At 46.8% G+C, this 23,306-nt stretch overlaps 1 protein-coding gene across 1 annotated transcript; it reads right to left on the reverse strand.

Moving 5' to 3' along the window:
- Window positions 1–1,188: 1,188 nt before the first annotated feature.
- Window positions 1,189–17,166, reverse strand: NT5C1A (5'-nucleotidase, cytosolic IA). Its single transcript, XM_035120355.3, has 6 exons — window positions 16,787–17,166; window positions 7,026–7,193; window positions 5,923–6,052; window positions 5,282–5,404; window positions 4,284–4,468; window positions 1,189–3,161 (listed from the first exon to the last, which is right to left on the reverse strand). Exons 1-6 carry the CDS (start codon window positions 16,940–16,942, stop codon window positions 2,796–2,798), a joined length of 1,128 nt encoding a protein of 375 aa, XP_034976246.1. The 5' UTR covers window positions 16,943–17,166; the 3' UTR covers window positions 1,189–2,795.
- Window positions 17,167–23,306: the final 6,140 nt, after the last annotated feature.

A 23,306-nucleotide genomic window follows, 5' to 3' on the forward strand; every position in this document is an offset into this window, starting at 1 on the left:
ATGGTGGCCATGCTTTCCACGAAGTCCCGAGCGGCTCCTTGTAAGGTCGTGTTGGCATGGATGTTAAAATCCCCTAAGACAACCAAGCTAGGTGTCTCCAGGAGCACATCCGACACGACCTGAAGCAGCTCGGGCAGGGAATCCTTGGTGCAGCAGGGAGGTCGGTACACCAAAAGGAATCCTGTACTGCCCCTATTGCCCAACTTCCAGAACATGCACTCAGAGAACTCAGTCTTACCAATAGGACGCCTGGTGCAAACTAATGACTTCCTAAAAATCACTGCAACCCCCCCTCCCCGCCCAGATGGCCTGGGTTGCTGTGCATAAGAGAAACCTGTTGGGCAAGCAGCGCCAAGAACGGGCCCATCGGCTTCATCCAACCAGGTCTCTGTCACACATGCCAGGTCAAATCCTCCATCCACAATCAGGTCGTGAATGGCAGTGGTCTTATTCATCATCGACCTGGCATTGCACAGCAGCACCTTCAGGTCATGTGCTCATCCTCCTTCTTCTCTTCCTCTGAGGGAAAGAGGTCAAAGATAAATTGGGGAATGAGACTGGAGAACTGCTTCTGTTAAACTACTCTGGGCCTATTGCAGGGGTGGAGAACATTTTTTGCCCAAGGTCCACATTCCTTCTGAGGGTCGCATGCCACAGCTGGGCGGGGCCAGAGGCAAAAGTTAGCAAAAGAAGAAATGTACATTTTACGTTTGTACATCAGACTAGTTCCGACACACATTCACACGCACTGCTCTGTCCTTCATCCTGGAAAGCAAGAGTCATGATCAGAGTTCAAGGCAGGCAAGAACAATGCAAAACCAGTTAGGGGGGTGGGCCAGGGAAAGGGGTGTGGCTTGGGTAGAGTCCCAAGGGCCAGACAGAGATGCATTTGCGCCCCCCCTCCATGCCCAAGGTTCCCCACCCCAGTCTACAGTGTACCAATAACCCAATAATAATGCCCAATAACCCTCCAATGGCAAGATGTGGTGGATATTCTCCAATAAATGGTATGATAACTAGGTTTTGATTCACAAGAAAGGGAAAATTAGTACTATGCTAGAGGGGGTGTTGCTGTCACCTAGTTCCCTGTCACTCTTCCAAGTTTCTAGTCCTTATGTTCAAGAGCACTTCAGCTTGCTATCGACATACCAGTGCTGACAGTTCACAAACAGAAGGGGGAACGAATGGTAACAGACAGAATTTATTACAGATAACATACCCAGAAGGACAGACAGTCATTTATTGCATTGTTTCATTCCTAAGCAAAGCCGCCAGCAGACACGGAAGCATGACCTTTTGCAGCCTCCGCCTGCTTCCACTGTGGCAAATGGGCAGTCAAGCAGGGAACGGCTCCCCGGATTTTGCCCCGTGTTAACAGTACAGCCCATGAGCACAGCAGGGAAAATGCAACACTGGTTAAAAATGGAAGACGCCACATTATTCAACAGACCTCTGGAGCCCTGCTGAAAAAACAAGGGGGTAAGTGGTGGAAAGCTCCCAGACACACTAGGAATGGGAAGGTTCCAATTGTATATTTATCACATTTATAGCCTGCTTTTCCTCTAAGGATGGTGTATGGGCATAGGGGTTAGGTTAGGCTGAGCAAGACTGGTTTTTCAGTCTCTAAGTGACCATCAAGGCTCAGTGGGGATCTGGACCTGCGTTTTCATAGTCCATGATCCAGCAGCATCCACTGCAGTACACTGACTCAGGAACACAGCTTTCATTTACTGTCTTTTCTCAAAGCACTGAGAAATAAAAAGAAAACACAGAACATCCTGTGCTTGCTCTCTCTCCTTTTTGCTTGGGGTGGGGTGGGGAATGAGTCAGACCATTGGACCATCTAGCCCAGTACTGTCTACTCTGACTGGCAGCAGCTCTCCAGGATTTCAGGCAGAGGTCTCTCAGATGCCAGAGATTGAACCTGGGACCCTCCACATGCAAGGTGGATGCTCTAATCACTGAGCTGTGGCCCTTCCTGATAAGAGTTCTTTCTGGAAAGAGGTGTATGCAACATTTTTTTTTCTGTTGGCAGGCCTCCTTCTCAGTCAATCTCTTTGAGGGGCCCTTGGACAATCCATTTGTGATGGGCCCCACTGGTCATCACTGCCTTTGACCATTTTTGGGGTGCTCAATGTGGGTTGGGCACATTGTTGGGGGTAGTCTCAGGAGGTCACCCCATGCCCAGCCTCACCACCCAACCAATGTCTGCTCTTCAAGGCTTCTGATTCCAGGTAAATTCAATCAGGGAATTGCACACATGCTTTTGCACTCATCCTTGCAAATAAAATAGCTAGAAATTTCTTCTTCTCCTTCTCCTTCTTCCAAAACTAGTGTTGAAATTTCACAACGCTTAAATTGGCACCATTAGCAAATTCTGCACAATGCAACTGTTGAAGCGTGTAATAAAACACAGCCCCCTTGCGGCAGCCAGCAAGGAAAAAACAGTACATATCATGAATATTCAAGAGCAAAAGGTGGCAATCAACCTTGAAACATTGTGAGTGGATGGCAGGGCAGAAGCAAAAGTCTACCAGCAGATACTGACAGCAATGGTGTGATGGGCACGCAAGGTTATGGTGAGGCAGAGGGAAGAGCATTTCCGTAAAGTGCAATGTGTACAGGTGGATGTAAGGAAGCCTTCTCCCAAACAACCTACCCCAAACAAGACACCTGCCATCCCAACCCTTTTGGTTCTAGTCCTCATGGAAGGTGTTCTAAACTTTTCATCTCTCCATAGAGATGTTGCTCTCTGCGTATCAAAGGCTGGCCTAGCCCAGTCCCGCTCTTTTCTGTTACTTTCTATTCTCATTTTGTTTCTCCTGTCCCAAGCGCCTGGATTTCTGAGCCACCCCATAAGGGACGTGGGCTGCGATGGTACCCATCTCCTTCGCCCCTTCCACATGGAACATTTGGTCATCAAAAAATATGTGTGGGCGAATTTTCTCCAGCAAGGGTCCCTTGGGGGCGCCAGCTAGGAAGACGGCTTCATCCGTTTCCAGCCCCCAGCTCCGGAGAGTCTTTAGGGCACGGGCTCCAGAACTGGCTGCGCTCCGTGCCGTGACGAGGTACGTGCGGATGGGGCATTCCAGGCGCAGCCCCTTGGAGTAGAACTTCTTCTGGAGCTTCCCAAGAGCTTCCAAGAAACCTTTCAGCGGCCCCTGGAGAGGTGAACAGACAACATCAACCAGAACTTCCTTCCCCACTCTCCATACATTTGGAAAATAACCCTCTCTGGCTACCCACACAGAGTATGCAATTGTTGCAAGGGGCTGTTGCCATAATACTTCTGTGAAAGAATAATGACGAGTCTCCATTTTGTATTTGTTCTTTTTTTATATAGAATGGCTGCTTTCTGTAAGACCAGAGGCTGGTGAACATGTCGTCCTCCAGATATTGTAGGGCTCCCAACCCCACAAAGAGCAGAGCCAATGGCCAGGGATGATGGGAGTCTGAGTAGAGCTCCATCTGAAGGGCCAATGGGTAATTTAAAGATTAGACACTCGGTTATTTGGAGGCTGTTCCTTCACAGGCAAAACTAAGATACAAGCACGGGGAGGGTGGCAAAGGAAACCTAATGACTCTGGGAACCTGGAACTACTTAGTAAAACAACTCTCCTGCCCTTCTCATTGGCGAAGAGGTTGGGATGGGGAGCTGGGATGGTGTATGTAATAAGTTATGCAAACAGAGGGAGAGAGGTAGAAACCAGAAGAAGTCAGGATGAAGAGTGCTGCAGAGAGCCTGAGCTCCATGGAGATGGGAAACAAGAAGATGCACAGTCTGCGAAGGATGAGCTGAAAGAAGCTGCTCTATGGCAGGTATGGGAAAACTTTGGCCCTCCGGATGTTGCTGAGCTACAACTCCCATCAGCAAGTGTGACCATTGGCCAAGGATGATGGGAGTTGTAGTTCAGCAACATCTGTAGGGCCAAAGGTTGCCCACACTAGCTCTATTGTTAAGTATTGGCTAAAGTAGGGAGACAGTCTACGCAAGGTTTGAATGGATGCAGTTTCCCCCCATATTATTTTCATAGCCTAATTGGTCTTATGGTTGAAAGATTAAACTGTTTTTAAAACAGTAACAAATCAACCAGAAATAAATTTCAGAAATAAATTCACCTCCTCTTCCTCCTCATTGTGGTTTGCAAAAAAAAAAAAAAGCATTGCTGAAGAAGCAAGCAAACAGGAAATAATCAAACAACCTGCCTGGCTCCTGAGCTCAACCAGCTTGTGGAAATCCCAACATTTCCCAATAATGCATTTCTGGGTATTCTCAGTCATACCTGAGCCAAAGGCTTGTTCTCATTAGTCTTCTCATGCTCAAAGAACTTGTCAAGACCATGAGCCTTCACAATCTGCTCAGACTCATCTGAAAACAGCACGGCGTCTCCGTCGAAGGCTACACGCAGCTGGTCCTCTGAAACCTGCACGTCCCTGTTGGGGCTGAACATGGTGGCTGCAGCAATTCCTTGGGGAAAGAAGAAAAGGATCTAGCGGCACTTTCTAGAAGCTCAGCCTCCTGATGGCTCGCACTTCAATTTCTTCCTTTTTTAAAAAAATGTAAAGGTCTGTAAAACCCAAAATGCTATATGAGTTATATTGGAGCATAACTAAACAATATCCTCAATGTGGTGTATATGTCAGAGTGTGTGATAAGTGTTAGGCGTGGGGACCTGTCAAACGGACTGTGGTCAGGCAGAGTTCTCTCCAGTCTTATCTGAAGAGAATAGCTCAGTTGGTCATCTCAGGGTTGTGGGTTCGAGCCCCACTAGGGCAAAAGATTCCTGCATTGCAGGGGGTTGGATGAAATGACCCTCGTGGTCCCTTCCAACTCTATAATTCTATGATTCTGTCAAGGAAGCAAAGCAGCCCAGCACCACCCTCAAAAGGAAGTAGCCCTAACCTCAATCGTTTCTTCTAGGCAACTTGATTCTGCATGTAGTAAACAAGCTCTTGCTTCCCAGGCATCCATCCCACAAATTCATCTCATACGACAGGCGGTCACCCTACCTACTACTAACATAATGGGCAAGGCTCATAAACCTATTGTGAGCCATGGAGTCTGCTAGGGGAAACAGAGTTCAAAGAGCCTACAAGACTACATATGCAAAACTAGAGTACTTGGAGTTTCAGGATTTGGGGGGGGGGAGGGAGAGTTACAACAGAAAAATTAGTTTAGGTTTTAAGCCACACGTGCCAACAGACCACACACTCACACATACGGGTGACTTCCTACTCCCTTTCCAACAGCAAGCGAAGGACAACAAACACCTTCACTCACCCTCTTCTATGGCTTCACTCACTTTCTCACAGTCAGATGACAGGTACAGGTTGGTGTGGTAGGCCTTCAGGTAGCAAATGGGGCTGTTCCCACCTGTCATGCAAAACCTCTCGATGAACAGGTCTGGAAGAGAGAGAGACATGAAGAAAACATTGAGGGGAGGAAGAGAGAGGCCTTGGGAAGCGCAATCCACCAGCGGATGTAGCACCTGCAGGGACTCACACCTGCACTGGTTCCTCGGTTGCCTTTTGATGCCAAAGTTTTGTTCAGCTGTTTATCAGGGAATCCAGGTGGCATCTTTCAAAGGTAGCACTCTGGTGTACTTATTTACCTTATTTACTTCCCAAAGCTTACCCAGCTTTGGGAAGGCAGCGTGAGGGCTGTGAGGGTGCGTCAAATGTTGCTGAGGGCCACCCAAAAAGGCCTGAAGGGCTGCGTGTGTCCCTTGGGCTGTGAATTGGACCACCCCATTCTAACACCATCATTGAGATACATTTACCAGGGTTCTTTGTGGGATGGGGATTCAAGACATTTAGACTGGTATAGAAGCAAGACAGCTTGGTAGTTTGCAAATAGGTGACAAGTAACCCATCAATTGCTTGGGTGCTTCTGGTCAAGGGAGGCGGCTTCCGGTAACTCACTGTAATGGTTGATGCTGTTGATCAAGCGGACTCCCACCTGAGCGTGGTTGTTAGTCATGAGGACGATGTCGAAGAGCTCTTCGCTCTCTGGGTAGAGCGCCCGCAGCTGTATGTTAACAGCTTCCAGTGCCTAGAAAGTCAAAGATGGCAGAGCAGTCTGGCCAAGAACACAACCGGACTTCCTTAAATAAAACAATAAACAGGTGGGGGAAGGAGGTCCCAAACCATCAGTACAGTACTCACTGCCAGGTGAACAGCTCATCATTCAGATACTTTACATCCTTTTTTAATCAAAATCATGCAGTGGTACCTCGGTTTAAGTACACAATTGTTTCCGGAAGTCTGTACTTAACCTGAAGCGAACTTTCCCATTGAAAGTAATGGAAAGTGGATTAATCCGTTCCAGACAGGTCCGCGGAGTACTTAAACTGAAAATACTCAAACCGAGGTGTACTTAAACCGAGGTATGACTGTAAAAGAAAAGCAGGGGAAGCCCTGATTGTGCACCTGAAGCTGCCTTATATGGGTTGGTCGCTCTATCTACCTCAATATTGATTCTGACTGGCAGTGGTTCTCCAGAGTCTAAGGCAGAGAGAAAGTCCCTTTTCCTGCTTGCCTGCCACCTGATCCTTTCAGGTCAATGCTGGGGACTGACCCTGAGACTTTCTGTAATGCAAACCATGGGCTCTCCGACTGAGGTCCCTCAATAAAGCACTGTGATGCAGACCCCATTTCTCAAAGCAAAGAGAAGTTTCAGGGGTTCCAGTGCTTGCTGGGTTTCAGTACCCTTTGGAATGGGGGTCACAAGAAGGATATTGGTGTTTAGTAGTATTTGCACATAGATGGCAGTATGGCATTAAAACAGACTCTCCAGTGCCCAGAGTCTTACATTAGAGTTAGACCTTCAGGGAGACACCTAGCACAACGATATTGTGGCATTGCAACAGAGCATGACCCACATTTCACTGGATCAATCATAAAATCTCCATCTGGGCTAATTTACTGATAAGTGACAACCAGCACTTGCTTCATCCCTTTATCTTGAACCCTGATTCTGATGTTTCCATCTGGAGGTGAACAAAATCATTAGAAAAGGAAAAGACCTTGACAAAGGGAAAGGCTGCTCCAGGCAGAAAGGGCTCATTCTCGTGATCCAGCTGGAATTTCACGTAGGCCTCCACACCCTGCTCATTGTAAATCTTCTGCTCCTCTTCCATACGGAAGAGGGCTCGCGATGACACCGCAATCGTGATGGCATTTTGCGGCTTTGGCTGCATGAGAGAAAGAGAAAGAGAGGGTAGTGCCCCATGAAAGACAACAGGCCTATCCACGGCCATATTGCCTATGGCACCCAAAGGGAGCTTCTAAATGCCAGGTGCTCCTGTTGAGGACAAATATCAAGAGATGATGGCCATCAGTTTCATATTCAACTTGTCAACACCCCAGAGCATCTGACAGGCCACTGCTGGATGCAGAATGGACTTCAGTTAGATCCAGTAAGGCCATTCTGATGGAATATGATGTCATAAAATTGTAGGTACTTTATATTATTCTAATTCAGCTTTACCCAGCCTGGTAACCTCCAAATGTCTGGGACTATACTTCCCATGGTCCTACTGGTTGGGTCTGATGGGAGTTGCAGCTCTAAACATCTGGAGGGCACCAGGTAGGGGAAGGCTGCTTTAATTCAATAATATAGCATATTGATTGTCATAGAATCATAGAGTTGGAAGGGGCTATGAGGGTCATGTAGTCCAATCTCCTGCAATGTAGGAATCTTTTTTGCCATGTAGAGGAAAGACATTGCCTGCATATTTTTCAGTAGCAATACAATCAAGAGCTTCAGGTCATACCCACACCTTCTACTTAAAGCTAGGACCCACTCAGCTACAACTTTCAGAGATGACCTTGGCCAGTTACAGTCTCTCTGTCTAACCTACCTCACAGGGTTGTTGTAAGGGTCAAATGGGGAAGTGGAGAGCCATGTACACTACCTTGAGCACCTTGGAGGAAAGGTGAGATATAAATGTAATAATTGGTGATACCCCCACCACCCAACATCATAATTTCTCAGAGGCATCCACACATATAAATGCAAATTTTGTGGTTGAAAGCCACCCACAAAAATGAGGGCAGCACTGACATGGAGAAAAAATGGAGGGCTTGAAATATAATTTATTTCAGGCCAAACTAAAATCCTTCCTGGGGCATTATACATATATGAGCAACATAAAAAGCAATGGAATAGTTTTACAAAATATAATAATGTATAACACTTTCTCATTATCTTGTGCTCAATGGATAAAAACATATCAAGTTACTTTTGTAAAAACAATAGGGAAGATAACTTAAAATGCATTAATAAAAATGTCTCAAAGAAAACCAAATGAAAAACAAGCTGCCAAAGAGCTCAATTAGCAAAATTCCAAGTGTAACCTATATCTGAAAACCATTATTATTATTACAATTTATTACCCTCCCTTCACCCCCAGGTCCCAGGATGGGTTACAACCATTAAAACACAACATTAATATTAAAACACAACGATACACAATATTAAGAACAGTTTAAAACAACTTAAAATGTATACATATATGTATAAATAACCAGCATACAAACAAGAAGAAAGCAAACTATATAACAAAGTACCTAACAATGGCCCTGCAGGCAGTAATTTTTCCTAGCCCCACCAACCCCATCTAACTCCCACTGACTGATAACTGGAAGAAGAGTCTGTACACATACTAGAGATATGGCTTCTGTCCCATGGATGAGCATAATTAACTCATCCCAGGATCACACTCTCTGTTCCTGGAAAGACACCAAAGACAGTACAGGAAGTGGAAGTCGAGAGCTACAATCTCTCTCCCCCCCCCCTCTTTGAGAGTAATTGGCACTTCGGGTCAAAAAGTTTGGACTGGACACTCCTGGGAGAGATAATATGTGCAACACTGCAAATTACTCAGCATTTTCTTTGGCAGGATCCTGCAATTTCATGATGCCGGTCTCTGCCCTTTGAAATAGCAGCATGATGGCTTTATTTATTCACTGGATCCCACATCCTGTGTAAAACATCTCAAAGCGATTTCATTAAAAAAAAACACCATATACAAACAATGTTCTAGTTAAAACAGTTTTAAATGCAATATAGATGCAGACTGGGGTAAAAAAAACAACAACCCACCGAAAAGACCTGCTGAAAAAGGAAAGCCTTAACTAGGCAACAAAATGACGACAGAGGCAAATTCTGATTCATGTGTGAAGTTGTTCCCATCTGGGCTGGGAGACGTTTCTGCTACTGAATGTCTGCTGACTGGACAGCTCTTGAAGGCAGACTGACAGAGCAGCCCTAAAGTTGGCAGTCCTGTTTGTTGGGAGATCCTGCCTGGTATGCAAGTGCTAATGTGGACAGGCAAGAAGGACTTTTAAACCAGCCATGGATGGGGCACACAGTGCAACCCATTTCTTACCCCCACCTGCTCTTTTGCAAGCTTAATTCAGACCCAGCTTGGCACCTGAGGTGCAAGACCAAAACAGAGGTCTTTACAGGACCTTGGGAAATCTGTGTAAGAGTAGAAACACCTTCCTAAGACATTTCAAAAAGGCAAAATATGAGGCATTTTTGGGCCATTAGTTGTTCGAGGTAGTCAGCTATTAACTAGTTATTAACACCCCTGCTAACAATAATTCTCAATAATGTGGGAGCCATGAGTTACTAATTAGCTAAAATATTATTTTAATAGCTCTTCAGGGGTTGCAGGGTGATTAAGTTTTACGATCCTCATATGAGGCCTTCATCTTCCTGCTCAGCTCCTGTTTGCACTGACACAGCTTCTCCAGCACTGAACACCTCCCTGCCTGAAGCATGATCACATTTTCTTGGATGCCAGGATTCAACATCCACAGGACGGACTATGCTGACACTGTTTCCCCCAGTCCCCTTCTCTGTTCTCTTGGACGTGGCAGCCATTTTGTGTTACGCCGCACTCCCACGGCAGCCATTTTGTTACTGACACCCACGGCAGTTTCTCAAAATCCCAGATTTTGCCCCCACCCAAAAGTTGACCATTTGTACCACAGTATTACCAGTGCCAGGAAATAGATGTTTTTAGTTGTAATTGCTGTTTTTTTTCTTCAAAAAAACGCCTTAACTGTTGTTTTTTTGCTTTGTTTTCAAACTGTGTATCAGCTTGCTTCCCCTGGCTCCTTGGAAAGGAAGGGTGGGATACAAAATAAAGGAGTAAAATGAAATAATAAAAAATATTAAGGCTTCCTGCTGCAGTGCACTTTTCTGGAGTGCCTCACAACCCTGCCCACCTGTCAAAATGACATTGGGTGCTGGGACAGGTTAGTATCCAGCCTACCCTCCAAATCCTGTTTCCTATCCCTGCCGTAGGCATACCTCCCCTGACCTCTCCTTGCTACTACAGATGGTTTTAGTGTTGCTCTAGTTTTTAGCCCTCTGGTTTTTTTCCTTTTAATTATTTGATTTTCTTGTTTGTGTCTGTTTTATTTTTGTTTTAGGCTGCCTGGAGAGCTCTTGTAGCCAAAAGGACCAATTTATTTATTTTTCAAAAAAATAATTATAATTTGGTTTAGTTTTCTCTGGCTGGCAAATGAGCCTGTTAGTTGGCAGAGCTGAAGAATAACTGATCTTGCTTTGTGTGTGTTGCTGGGATGACCCCACCCCAGTGCACCAATTGCCTTTGAGGTCCTGTTTTTGAGCCTTGACCTTATAAAAGTGACACGACAGAAGTTTATAAAATTTGACATGGCATGGAGAAAGTGGATAGAAACAAAGTTTTTCTCCCTCTCTCAAAACACTAGTTCTCGTGGAAATTACAATCAATGTAATTTCTGACTGTTTGTAGAGGGGATGTCCTTCTTCTCCATGCCAAAATGCAAACCCTTAAAAGAGATGTTTCTTCCTGATTCTGGGTCTCTCTTGCCTCCTTGCAAGGAGGGGAGGGAACTCTGTTGCAACAGAAAGATACAGATCTGCCTTGCTTTCACTCCATCCTGCCTCCATCCATTCATCTGACCAATCATGGAATTAAGGGACTTGGTCCCTTGGGGAGTTGGGCAGCAAAAGCCAACCACCCCTATTTTTCTATATCAACAGCAACGTATGGGCTCTCCATCCACATACCCATTTTGCCTTTTGTAATAACAGGCATTTCTCTAGTTAAGAAAACCATGCAAGTCTTATTCCTGCATTAATCTCTCTTTGTCAGGCTCCCCCTTATTAAGGCAGACAAACCTTCTCAGGATCTGTGACCGAGTGCACGTGTGACCTTCAGCAACCTTCAGCTCTTGCAAGGATGCAGGAGATGGCAATACTTCCGAGCAAGCCCCATTTATCCTCCTAGCAACAGCCAAGGTTGCACAAGGTCAGGGAAACGCCAATGAGACGTCTGGATCTAGAAAGCAGCCCCTGGCTGGCAGGGAGGAGAGGGAAGGAGAGGGAGATGCAAACAGAACCTGGCAGATTGAAATTGGGGTGGAGAGAAAAATGAGGTCAGCTCCCTTCCAGACCATCCTCTTCCTCACTTCCTGGGGTGGAGGATTAAGTTTGGCAGAAAGATTAATGGAACAGAGAAGGGAGTGATTTGGTTGCATTTCCTGGGTTTCTGATCAGAACCTGGCATCCCAAAACAGATCAGACCACCATTGCATTGTACTAGGAGACAAGGAGGCAGAGTTACCATCAAGGGATGCAAGCTATTTCACAGCTGAAAGCTGCCAGGCAACCAGAATGGAAGTGCTAGATCAGAGAAATGGGGCTCTATTGATCCTATTAACTCTAGGAGCCTCCAGGAATGTGGAGTGCAGAGATAGTCAAGTGAGAAATTTGCCCCTGGGAGTAAAAAAACCAAAGGTATGGAAGTGGGGGTGGAAAAGCCCCCAGCCAGAAATCCTTGTGTCAGGTGCATAGGGATTGTGGAAGTCACATCCAGATTGTATTTTGCAGGAGGGATGCAAGTACATACCAGAAATGTTTGGACAGGTGAAGTGTTCCATTGCCCTAGTGCAAGTGTGGGCAACCTTTGGCCCTCCATATGTTACTGAACTACAACTCCCATCACCCCTAGCCACTGGCCAGGCTTGCTGGGGCTGATGGGAATTGTAGTTGAGCAACAACTGAAGGGTCAGATGTTGCCCACAGCTGCCCTAGGGCAACAAATGATATTTTCACTTACAAAGAAATGAAGAGAAGACCTCGTATTTTTCAGCTGCTCCATGTGGAATTTACAAGAGGATGTGATTTCAAGTTGTAAGAATTTTTTAAAAGAACGTTTAAAAAGAAAGTGAATTTTCGCAATTAGAAAAGGGACAGCGGAAATGCACTGGAAAGTATGAGCTGAAGCAATGGTTAACAGGAAGAGACAAACAGCAATTCAGGTTTTCTTCATATTGCCATTTGTTCCAAGAGCAGGTCTTTATGGGGAAAGTGCTGGGTGCAGGGAGGGAGGAGCATACACTCCAAGATTTCTCCAGTGAAAATAGGGACATCTTATTCCATAATAATAATAATTTTATTATTTAGTCCCCGCCCATCTAACAGGGCTGCCTCAGTCACTCTGGGTGGCTTCCAACATATAAAAATAATAATTAAACGTTAAACTTTGTTTTTTTAAAAAACCTTCCCTATACAGGGCTGCCTTTAGATGTCTTCTAAAGGTTGTATAGTTACCACTTATCTCCTTGGCTCAGGGTCACATAACTCCATATCCTCCCACATTTCTCCGATGGAAATAGGGACGTCCTAGGGATGCGGGTGGCGCTGTGGTCTAAACCACATAGCTTAGGGCTTGCCAATCAGAAGGTCGGCGGTTCGAATCCCTGTGGCGGGGTGAGCTCCCGTTGTTCAGTCCTTGGTCCTGCCAACCTAGCAGTTCGAAAGCACGTCAAAGTGCAAGTAGATAAATAGGTACTGCTCTGGTGGGAAGGTAAACGGCATTTCCGTGCGCTGCTCTGGTTCGCCAGAGGTGGCTTAGTCATGCTGGCCACATGACCAGCTGTACGCTGGCTCCCTCGGCCAGTAAAGTGAGATGAGCACCGCAACCCCAAAGTCGTCCGCGACTGGAAGGGTCCCTTTACCTATACCTAAGGAAAGTGGGACATTCTGGGATCAAATCAGAAATCGTGACAGCTTCTGTAAATCCTGGACTGTCCCTGGAAAATAGGGACACTTGGAGAGTCTGGCGGAATGATCAGACACAAACCTGGAAAGCCCAGGTCTATGCCTAGAAATGCAAAGCAAATGTAAGAGTGAATGAGCCCTTAGTATGGAGGGAATAATTTGCCAAATGACCACAAACCCAGCCTGGCTATTCTTGTGACTTTTAACAGCAGCCTGATCTGCAGAAATCAACAGGAGAAGCTTTTTAAGATAGGGTAGCCATATTTCAAAAAGTGAAAATCCGGACACAAAAGTTGTTGAGCTCTTTTGGGGGCGGGGGCACTTCCATACGCCCGGGTTTCCCTGGACATTTTTGCCAATTTTCAGAAATTCAGTCTGGATACTATTTTCGACGGACAAATCCTGGATATGTCCGGAAATTCCAGATGTATGGCAGCCCTATTTAATACACAAAGACAGAATATTATCGCCCAATAATTAGTGCCATAAGTGATCATGGGAGGGTAATGAATTTTGGGCAAATTGAATTGGGAGTGATCAGGGTAACTGGGTAGGATATTAATTTGGGGACCAAACTGAGTAAAAATGACTTCATCTTGAAATGATTTGGCAGAAGTGAATGGGGGTGTGTGTGACTGAATTGATTCTGAATAGGATCTATGGGAAAATTAATGGGGGATAAATTAATTGAAGAGGATCTGACCTGGGGTGAGTTGGCCTGTGAAAATTAATTTAAGAATTTATCTGGGGTGAGCTGGATGAGAAATTAGCTGCCTGGCCTTCTATGGCATTTAAATTTGCATCAGTTAGATAAAGGCATCAGTTTGCATGAATTAGCATAAGCACATTTTATGCACATTTTTTCCAATGGCCCTATACTCTGTATATTTTACCTATCGAGAAAAGCCCACACTTTGGACCTGAGCTGGATGTTGCTGTGGCCAGCTTTCAGGCTACCCTGGGGCGCTTGGGTGGGGGGCTGTTTTTCAGCAGTCCAATCTCAGCATTGCTGAAATGGAGCCAGTCCTCAAGCCACAAGGGCCAGCCAGCTGGCAAAGGCCAGCAGCATTTGGGCCGGGAACCAAGAGGGGAAAGGAACCAAGAGAGGAAAGGAAATCTGCAGAGATGTGGGATAAAAAAACTGCAAGGGAGTGCCCCCAACAAGCACCAGGTACAGGGCAAAACTAGATGTGAAAAACCCACAAACAGCCTTCTGTTTGAAAGGCCGCCATAAAAGGTTGTGGAGGTGCAAATCTGGTCAGAGGAGTGCAGGAAGGGAAGCATTTCTCTTGCAAGTGGGACTTGACTGAAGCAGTGCCCCCACCTCATTTTGATCAGGAATGAAGGCCCTACCCATTCACTGTTCTGGAAAGTTAAAGCTGTCATGGTTTTCATTTGGCCATGAGTTCTGATAAAAACTAATGTATTTTCTGCCAACAGTTGTTAGCACTGGGCCTTTCGAGCTTGATTCAAAAGGAAACAGTCTTTCCTAGCCTGGCGCCCTCCAGATATTTTGAACCACAGCTCCCATCAACCCCAGTCTGCACAGCCTTATGGTGCTGGGACTCATGGACAGCAACTGCCCTCCCATGTGGAAAGATCAGGCAGTTGCCTCAGGAGGCAGTACAGCAAAACGGCCTGGCCCAACCCTGCTCAGGGGAGGTGTAGTCCAAAGCATTTGGTGGGTACTGGGTTGGGGAAGGCTGAGTCCCATTGTGTTTCACAGCTCTTTCTCCCACTAGCTGCTCACATCAGCACAGCTTCATTAATGTCAGATTCATATCTGTTTGTGTACACACCAAGGTCTTCACCCTATGCCAAGGTGCTCACACCTTGGCTAGAGGTGAATTAAGAGTGGCTTAAGTACTCCAAGCTGGTTTGAGAAACCACGGCATAAAGCAGTAGCCTTGTACTGTATAGCAGAGTACAGGATACACATGCATTTTGGATAACATTGTGTGTGCACAGTAAACAAGAATGCGAACACTACCCTAGAGAGGAGACATGGGACCACAGAGAAGCAAATGATGATCTATGCAGGCCGTTGCAGACCTATGTGGGCCAGATCTTACTCCCTTTCCCTGCAAGAGCTTTGCAGCCTGTTAAAGTATGTGTGAAGTAACTAAACGGACAGCTAATACAGCATTTTCCACCTGCCTAATGATAGGGCCAGCCCTGAACCAAACAGTGAGATGGCTGGAGTGGTGACATCGTGAACTCTGGAGATGGACAGGTGTGAATGATGGCTCTGCCCATGGCTGTGAAGCACTCCAGCACAATTCATATCCATTTTAGTAAGGTTTATATAGGTGGTCTTGGCAGGTCCTCACCCAGGTTAGTCTGTCAGGTGATGCCAGTTGGAATGGCTGCCTCCAGCAGTCAGGTTAGAAAGATAGGCCGATACTCGGGCTACCCTGAGACATTTGGCACTCTCCTGCAGTAAACAGAAGGACTAGCCTCAGATGGTGATGATCCACCACATCATCCAGAAATAATACTTGGGAGTAGCAGTTTTTAAGCCTGCTGTTAGAAAAAGTAGATGTGGTACCATGACACATGATGTGTGCACATGTGTAGATGTACACACAGACACATCCACCTGTGAACTGGCAAAGGGGTCTTAACAGATGGAATGTGTGTCTCAGCCCGCAAGGTTTTGACCTTGTTCCCCAGAAGGAAGAAGCCACACTCTGTTTTCATGGCTTCATCTACTCCTTACTCCCTTCTCCTGCTTCATCTCTGCAGCTGTCATGGGCCCTCTTCCATGCAAGCAAGAACAGCATCTTCCAGGAAAAATAACATTCTTTGCTGATTGTCCGTTATCTCGATGATGCTGTACAACATGTGCCTTTGATCCATATAAAGGTGCCTTATACTGAGTCAGATCATCAGTCCATTCCATTTGGCATTGGATTGTGTTTAATTGTATTTATATGTTTTCTTCGTAATGTGAACTCGCTTTGAGGTGCTTCATAGGAACCAATTCAAAACTGAAATGGATAACCATCATAGATCCACTATAGACCTGTCTGCTCTGTCTAAGAGTGGACCCCTCGAGCCTAAGGCACCCTCCCCCAACCTGGTCCCCTCCAGATGCTTCAGATTACAACTCCCAGCTGCTGATTCAGGATGGTGGGAGTTGAGCGGGGGCAACTTTCCCAGGCCTCTGCAATCCTTTAACTGGACATGCTGCAGGCTGGGCCTGCAAAATCTGTGTTCCACCTTTGAGCTGAGGGCTCTCTCATCCTTGGTAACAGCAGGTGGGCCTCCCTCCATCACACATCACCTATTTTTATTTTATTTATTACATTTATTTATTACACCCCACCTCTTTCTCCAAGCAAATCAAGGTGGCATATATGGTTTCCCCTTCTCCATTTTTATTCTTACAACAACCCTGTGAGGTTGGTTAGGCCGAGAAACAGTGACAAGGTCACCCAGTGAAAAGGTCACCCAGTGAGCTTCATGACTGTGTGGGATTTGAACCCTGGTCTCCCAGCCCCCCAACACTCTACAGTTGGAGGTAGCCAAGCAGGGAGACTCAACAGGTTCCCTAAGCTGACATTTCCTATTGGGGGGGGGGGGTTCTCTCTTTCTCCTTGCATCCAGCTAGAGTGTCATATTCTTTATATGTACAAACATGCAAGTAAACAAGCCACCCTGCCAGGCAGGCCACCTGCTGACCCTTCCTCCCGCCCCAGCAAAGAAGAAATCTCTTACTGATTTGGGTTTCTTTTGGGGGGAAAGGTTTTCATAAAACGCCCGGGCATCTTCCCATCCCTCCTGCTTCGGCTGCCCTCCGCCGTTGGCTGCTTTGCTGCCGGACTCTCGGGGGGCTCCTCTGCTCTCTGGGTGCCCAGCTCTTGGCGGGTCCATCTTCCCTCCTCTCTGCCCTTCCAGGGGAGCAGGGTGGCAATGGCAACGAGCAGCTTGTTTTCCTCTTGTCACAGGACTGCCTGCCCGCGATCAAGAGCCGGTAGCCCTTTGGATGCAGCTCAGCAAACGAGATGAATCAGGCAGCAGCAAAGTCGCTGTAACTGTGCTGTGTGTGTGCGTGCGGCGGCGGCGGCACAGGCACGTGTGCACAGATTGCTGTGTGTGTCCGTCTCTCAGAGTAAGCTCTTTATAAGGGATCCCATGAACCTCCTGGGCGTCTCTTGTTGCCAGATCAAGTGGCCGAGTGACTTAACCTCCTCAGGGCAGGAACTGCTGCAGCTACTACGGTAGCAAGCTGTTCCTGGTCCTGTTGCAGGGAAGTGTCGTGTGCCCCCCCCCCCGCAATCTGGAGTGTTTCACTGCAAATCAACATGCAATCGCAATTAAAAGGAGCTGGGCACTGCAAATACTGTAGCATATTCCCGAGAGAAAGAGAGAGACTTCTCTAAAAGGGAGAGGCTGCACCCACACCTGCTTGGAAAGTGTGCTATCTCTGAACCGGAAGCTCCGTTCATGTTTTAAGCATGAGAGGAGCAGGTGAATAAAACTAGGCTGGAGAAAGATGGTTTCCTCCCTTTTATAATGCTAGAAAGCAACAGGATGATCCAGTGAAGGTTGGGGGAGTCAAGGCTGACCAGAAGAAGCTTTTCTTCACACATCACCACACAACTTGCACTGTGGAACTCCCTGCCACAAGGTGCAGTGATGGCCACCAAATCCAATGGCTTTGAAAAGGGGATTACGCAGCTGCATGGCTATTGGTGCCTGCCACTACCAATGGGGATGTGCGAGCTAGAAGGCTGATAGGAGTGTTCAGGCAAGTAAAATGAGAATGTGCACTGAGGTATGACTGTGACTTTGATCTTTCTGCACAGCCTTCTAGGATTGACAGGATTCTCTCCCCCACCCCCACTGTCAGATCTTCTTTCAGTGTCCAAGCAGTACGTGTGCCAGTGTCTATGTGTGTACTGAAGGGTCTGTGTTTGTGTAAATGTCAGAGGCCACCCACAGACACAGGTCGCCAGGAGCAATGCTGTGAGCCTCAGCCCCCAAAAAGTTCCTCCTCCTTTGTGCTTCCTCTACACCTGCGGGAAATAGTTTGAGGGGGGGGGTTTGCCTGTGAGCTTCCCTTCGGGGCATCTGGTAGGCAACTGTGGAAGCAGTCATGTCAGGCCAGATGGGCCTTTGGTCTGATCCAGCCGGACTCTGGCTGTGGGGGATAACCCATGGTTAATACAAATTACTCTGCACATGCTCAGGCACAACATAATAAGAGTCCTGCTGAAGGAGACCAAAGGTTCAACCAGTCCAGCAATCTGTTTCCTCTCAGTAGGCAGGCAGATGCTCCCAGGCAGCTCATAAGTGGGGCATGGAAGAAAGTGCCCTACACTCTTGTCTGTCCCACAGTATCTGGTAGACTGCCTCTGAATCAGGAGGCTCCACTTTCTTTTCCTGGCCAGTTGCTGCTGATTCAACACCTTCTCTGTGAATTCACTTTTCCTCCCTCTTCTTTTCAATCTAGCCGGAATAAGCTCTCAGCACTAAAGCATTTAGTGCTAATTTCTTTGCCAAAGATGGGACAACCACTTTCTGTCACCTGGATGCTTTGCGCAGATGAAAATGTTCAAGATGCTGAATTTTGCATTATATCCTTTGCAAGGATATGCCTGGGAGACACACTGATACAAAATTTCATTGATACGAAATTGTATACTGTTTAATTGTCAAAAGCTCTAAGACGATTTGGCTGGTTCTAGCTACCTCGCTTTGCCCCAGGAGCTTTTCTGCCTCACATGGTGCCTTGCAGGCAGCTCAATGGACTCTGTAGCTCACACCATTCCCTTACTGCCACCTGCCATCCACCTGGAGACCAGCACAGCCAGAGGCATCCACAGGTGTGCACTGCACAGGTGTGAAATGAAGCAGACACTGTGCAGCTGGTGCAGCTGATGAGGACTGAGCCCTGCTGCATCTTTAAGAGGTGCTGCCTAGAAGAAGATGCCAAGGATGGCTATGTTTGCCAAGATCCTTCCCTCTCCTGCATAAAAATCCAAGCCAGCCAGACCTGCTTGGCTGTTCCCCAGAGAGGCACCCCAGCAGGATCCCTTCACACACAGTGCTGTCAGGCTGGCTCTGGGGACCCCACAGCCCCTTCCTCTGCTGCATCCAATTTCAACACCCGGACACCATCTGAGTGAGTCCCCTAAGAGCCTGTCCCATAGTTTTCATGCTCCACAAAAGACTTGATGTGCAACATATATATCTTCTACTGGAGGAGTCTATTTGAAACCTGGCATAGAATCTTTTGGCAGGTTTTTTTTGGGGGGGCAGTCTCCCTCCTCTCAAAAATCCCTGCTTTCTCTTTATATCTCTCTCCCCCTTTGCACAAGGGTGGTGTCTGCTCTTCCCGGGAGAATGACTAGCAGATGCTTTGATGCAAGTGCCCAATAATAATCCCTGCAGGGTATGTGGTTATGTAATGCAGTCCAGTTTATGATATAAAAGGGAGCTTAATTTTCCATGGCTAAAACACTCTCGTTAGGATAAAACCACAGTAAAGTAGTTTACACCACAATCACTCGCTCTTTGTCCCCTCCACACACACAGACCCAGAGTGAACAGCCACCCAGCGGAATATCTTTTTCACCAACACAAGCTCTGGGCGTTGAACACCTGGTTCAGGTGTGAGGAGCATGAGAGGTTGGCATCATGTTTAGTGGTGCAGTAATTGCCAGGGAGGGGCAAAGAAAGAAAGAGACAACACCTCTTGCATTTCTGCCTGGCCATGCCACTGTTGAAAGCATGGCACCTCTACCAAGAAGCGAAGGGGGCAAGGAATGAAAGCAGGGGTTCCCAAATCTTTTCTGGCCTTAAACTCATCTCCAACAACCCCTACACTACCCTATAAAAAGCACTATTCAGAACAGAGGTTTGCCCAACTCCCTGAGGAAGACAAGAACATAATAAATTTCAAAATCCAATTAAAACAGTTTAGTTTAATTAATTAATTGAACAACACTGATGAACTTGATTAAGTGATACCAGTTTTTCAAAGTCTGACCATTATTTACACCTCCAGCACTCCCTGCCGCCCCCTTTGTGCTCATTCTGAGGTAAACTGCCCCCTTTGGGAACCACTGAATTAAAGGATCGGGATGGAAGCACTTGGCAAGACCCCGGACCAAGAAGTAGTTTTGGCCCCTAACAAAACTCAGATGATAGTAAGAGGGGCCCCTCATGAATCAAGTTGGTGGCACCACCATCAAAGGGCACCTGCGTTTATGGCTATCCAGAAAAGTGAACATAATAGGGGTGTGGGGTGTTTAACAAATCCTATCTTGAAGCAAGATAGGGGAAGATGGATTTCCACTAGTGGACATGAACTTAAATGGGACCAGCAGCCCATGTGGGGTGCGTCCCTGCCTCCTACCCTTAAGCAGACACCAGAGTGACTGAGACCATCAGTGGTAGCAAGCTGTACTTACTAAAGGCTCATCCATAGTGCTATATAATGTGGATAGTCAGAGCTTCCTGTTCCTCCATTAATTCTCTATTGCCCATATGACGTTCTTCTCCAAAGTGCTGCCTTCCCACGCATTCCACTCCTTCAGACCGGATTTTCTCATATCAGGGATACATGTACTCCAAAAAGGAAAGAGCATGAGACAATCTGGATTGAGGAAGGGGGAAGTGTGGGAAGGCCATGATTTGGAGGAGAACATAATATGGATAGTGAAGAATTAGTAGAGGGACAAGAAGTGTCGAATATTGCCAATAAGCAACAGTAGAAATGGGATCTCTGATATGTTTATATATACATATATAAACACACACACACCTTTTCTCCTTCTGTGAATCTGACAGAGTCTCAGGCCATGCTGGCTGGGGCTGATGGGAGCTGTAATCCAAAATATATGGAGGGCACCAGGTTGGGGAAGGCTGTACAGTTAGCACCTTGACCAGAATGACAAGGGGACGCAGAAGGAAATGTTGCCGCTCCACTCTGACCCCTGCGTTCAAGCCCCCAAGCCATCCTTTTCTTCAAAGAGCCAGCTCCCACTTTTGATGATATGTTCATCATTTATTCCATGACCCAGCCTTAGGGCGATTCCAGACTGCCACTCTTTTAGGGTGTGATCCAGTCACATACTGGCAAATTCAGGCACTCTTGTGCAACAGACATGGCCGGCCCACCCATGAGGTTACTAGGTAAGGTGACTGCCCCAGGCAGCAGGATCCACAGGGGCAGTAGATGCCAATGTAAAGCATTACTCCCCCCCCCTGTTCCTGATGTAGATTTTCACTCAACCTTTCTTTCCTGGAAGTAGGGTGTGTGTGTGTGTGTGTGTGTGTGTGTGTGTGTGTGTGTCATTTTGTGGTTCGCCTCAGGTGCTAAAATGTATTGGACCATCCACAGGAGCTAGTATAATGTACTGGTTAGAGCACTGGACTAGGACCTGGGATATCAGGGTTCAAATCCCCACTCAACCATGAAGCTCACTAGGTGACCTTGGGCCAATCACTGTCTCTTAGCCTAACTTACATCACAGGGTTGTTGTGAGGAGAAAATCGGGAGGGAAAGAACTGTGTGCACCACCTTGTGCACCTCTGGAGGAAAGGTGGGATATAAATGTAATAAATAAAATCAAATAAACCTGTCCTCCCTGCCCCCAAGTTGGAATTTCTGGACTTACTTGATCAACTTCTGTTTGGGCTGTGCCAAGGTGTGGATTCAAGTAACTGAATATTTATCTGTACAATAACTACATAAATCACACACACATAGAAACTGAGCATGCCAGGGAGAAAGCTACCCTCAACCTTTCTCCTTGACGTGCTTGCTTTCTCTTTGCAGGGATTTACTTAATTTCTTAGTGCAGGAGTTTTAATTAATGTGTTGTTAAGCGACCTTCCTTACTCCTGCAGTCTGCTGTGGGCCACTTTACCACTTTGGTGAGAAGGATGGGCCTAGAATTTGCCAGGGGGAGGAAGGAACTCAGAGCAAGCTCCCAATGCCTCTCCCTCTTGCAGATCCAGCTATCTGAGCCCACTGATTCAATTTCACTCCCTTTAAATATAGGTGATCTGCTTCCAGCTGTGGCTTGCTTCTCAAAAGACGTGACAAGGCTTCAAGCTTGCTGACCCCCACCCACGGCACCTTTTTCTCAGAAGCAAAGGGCTCAGTAGTGCCCCCCCCCAAGCGATGCTGCAAATGTATTCTGCACTTTTTCTGTTTGCTGTTCCTTTGCATGTTAGGGACATAGAAAACTGCCTTATATGTGGAGAACTGAATCTGGGATTGGAAAACTGAAAGAACCAAAATGTGTGGTTCCTTCCATCCCTACCTGGGACCTTTTGCATGCAAACCAGATCCTCTATCACAAGCCACAAACCACGACCCTTTTCCACATTCCAGATCAAATCATCTGCTGACCAGATCATGTGATCAAGAGCTCTACCAGAACGACTGGACCATTTTGATGCAAACCTTCCCCTGTTCTCTGCTGCCAAAGCATTGGGGACTAGAGGGGAAGCGGAAGGGAGAAGGGCAGAGATGTTTAACAAGGTGTGTCAAATAATTTGTAGTGTATTCAGAGCTATAAACAGACTGTTTTGACAGCACCAGCTCACTGTCAAATAGGAAAACAGTTAGACACGTCTTTCTCTGTGCTGGACCCGAAGCTGTGACCAGGGGCTTCCCTGAAACCCTAATGGGGACATAAAAGCTGTTGGTGTGTTAATGCGGGGAGCCCACCCAACTCATTCTCAGGTTGTACACATGTGTCAATAAAACCAGACTACCTAAGAACACCACAATCTCCATTGACCTAGAATCATACAGATGGAAGAGACTACAAGGGCCATCCAGTCCAACCCCCTGCCAAGCAGGAAACACCATCAAAGCATTCCTGACATATGGCCATCAAGCCTCCGCTTAAAGACCTCCAAAGAAGGAGACTCCACCACACTCCTTGGCAGCAAGTTCCACTGTCAAACAGCTCTTACTGTCAGGAAGTTCTTCTTTCCAGGACCTCCTTCCCAAGGAAATAGAAAATCCCAGGTAAGTGCAGGAGTCCCTATAGTCTCTCACCACTTGGAGATTGGAGTGTCTGCAAACATGATACATCAAGCGCATATACACATAATATTTGCTGCAGGGATGTTGGCTGAACGAAAGAACAATTGACGCAGCTGTCTGGAGGGTTTGTTGTTGAAATCCAGATCCCACGGTGGGGGTGGGGGTGTGCAGGTGGGGGGGGGGAGTCCTGGGAATCCTTCAACATTGGCACAAATGTTCTCGCAG

The sequence above is a fragment of the Zootoca vivipara genome, chromosome 6 (assembly GCF_965207765.1).
Source record: "Zootoca vivipara chromosome 6, rZooViv2.hap1.1, whole genome shotgun sequence".
NCBI classification, from domain to species: Eukaryota; Metazoa; Chordata; class Lepidosauria; order Squamata; family Lacertidae; genus Zootoca; species Zootoca vivipara.

What these genes read in the sequence shown, in the direction of transcription:
- NT5C1A (XM_035120355.3), bottom strand. Translation starts at nt 16,942, where the DNA reads ATGGACCCGCCAAGAGCTGGGCACCCAGAGAGCAGAGGAGCCCCCCGA. An exon ending in CCCAAAAGAAACCCAAATCA is followed by an intron (nt 7,194 to 16,786) that starts GTAAGAGATTTC and finishes TCTCTCATGCAG; the next exon opens with CCAAAGCCGCAAAATGCCAT. An exon ending in GAGTGAAGCCATAGAAGAGG is followed by an intron (nt 4,469 to 5,281) that starts GTGAGTGAAGGT and finishes TCTTTCCCCAAG; the next exon opens with GAATTGCTGCAGCCACCATG.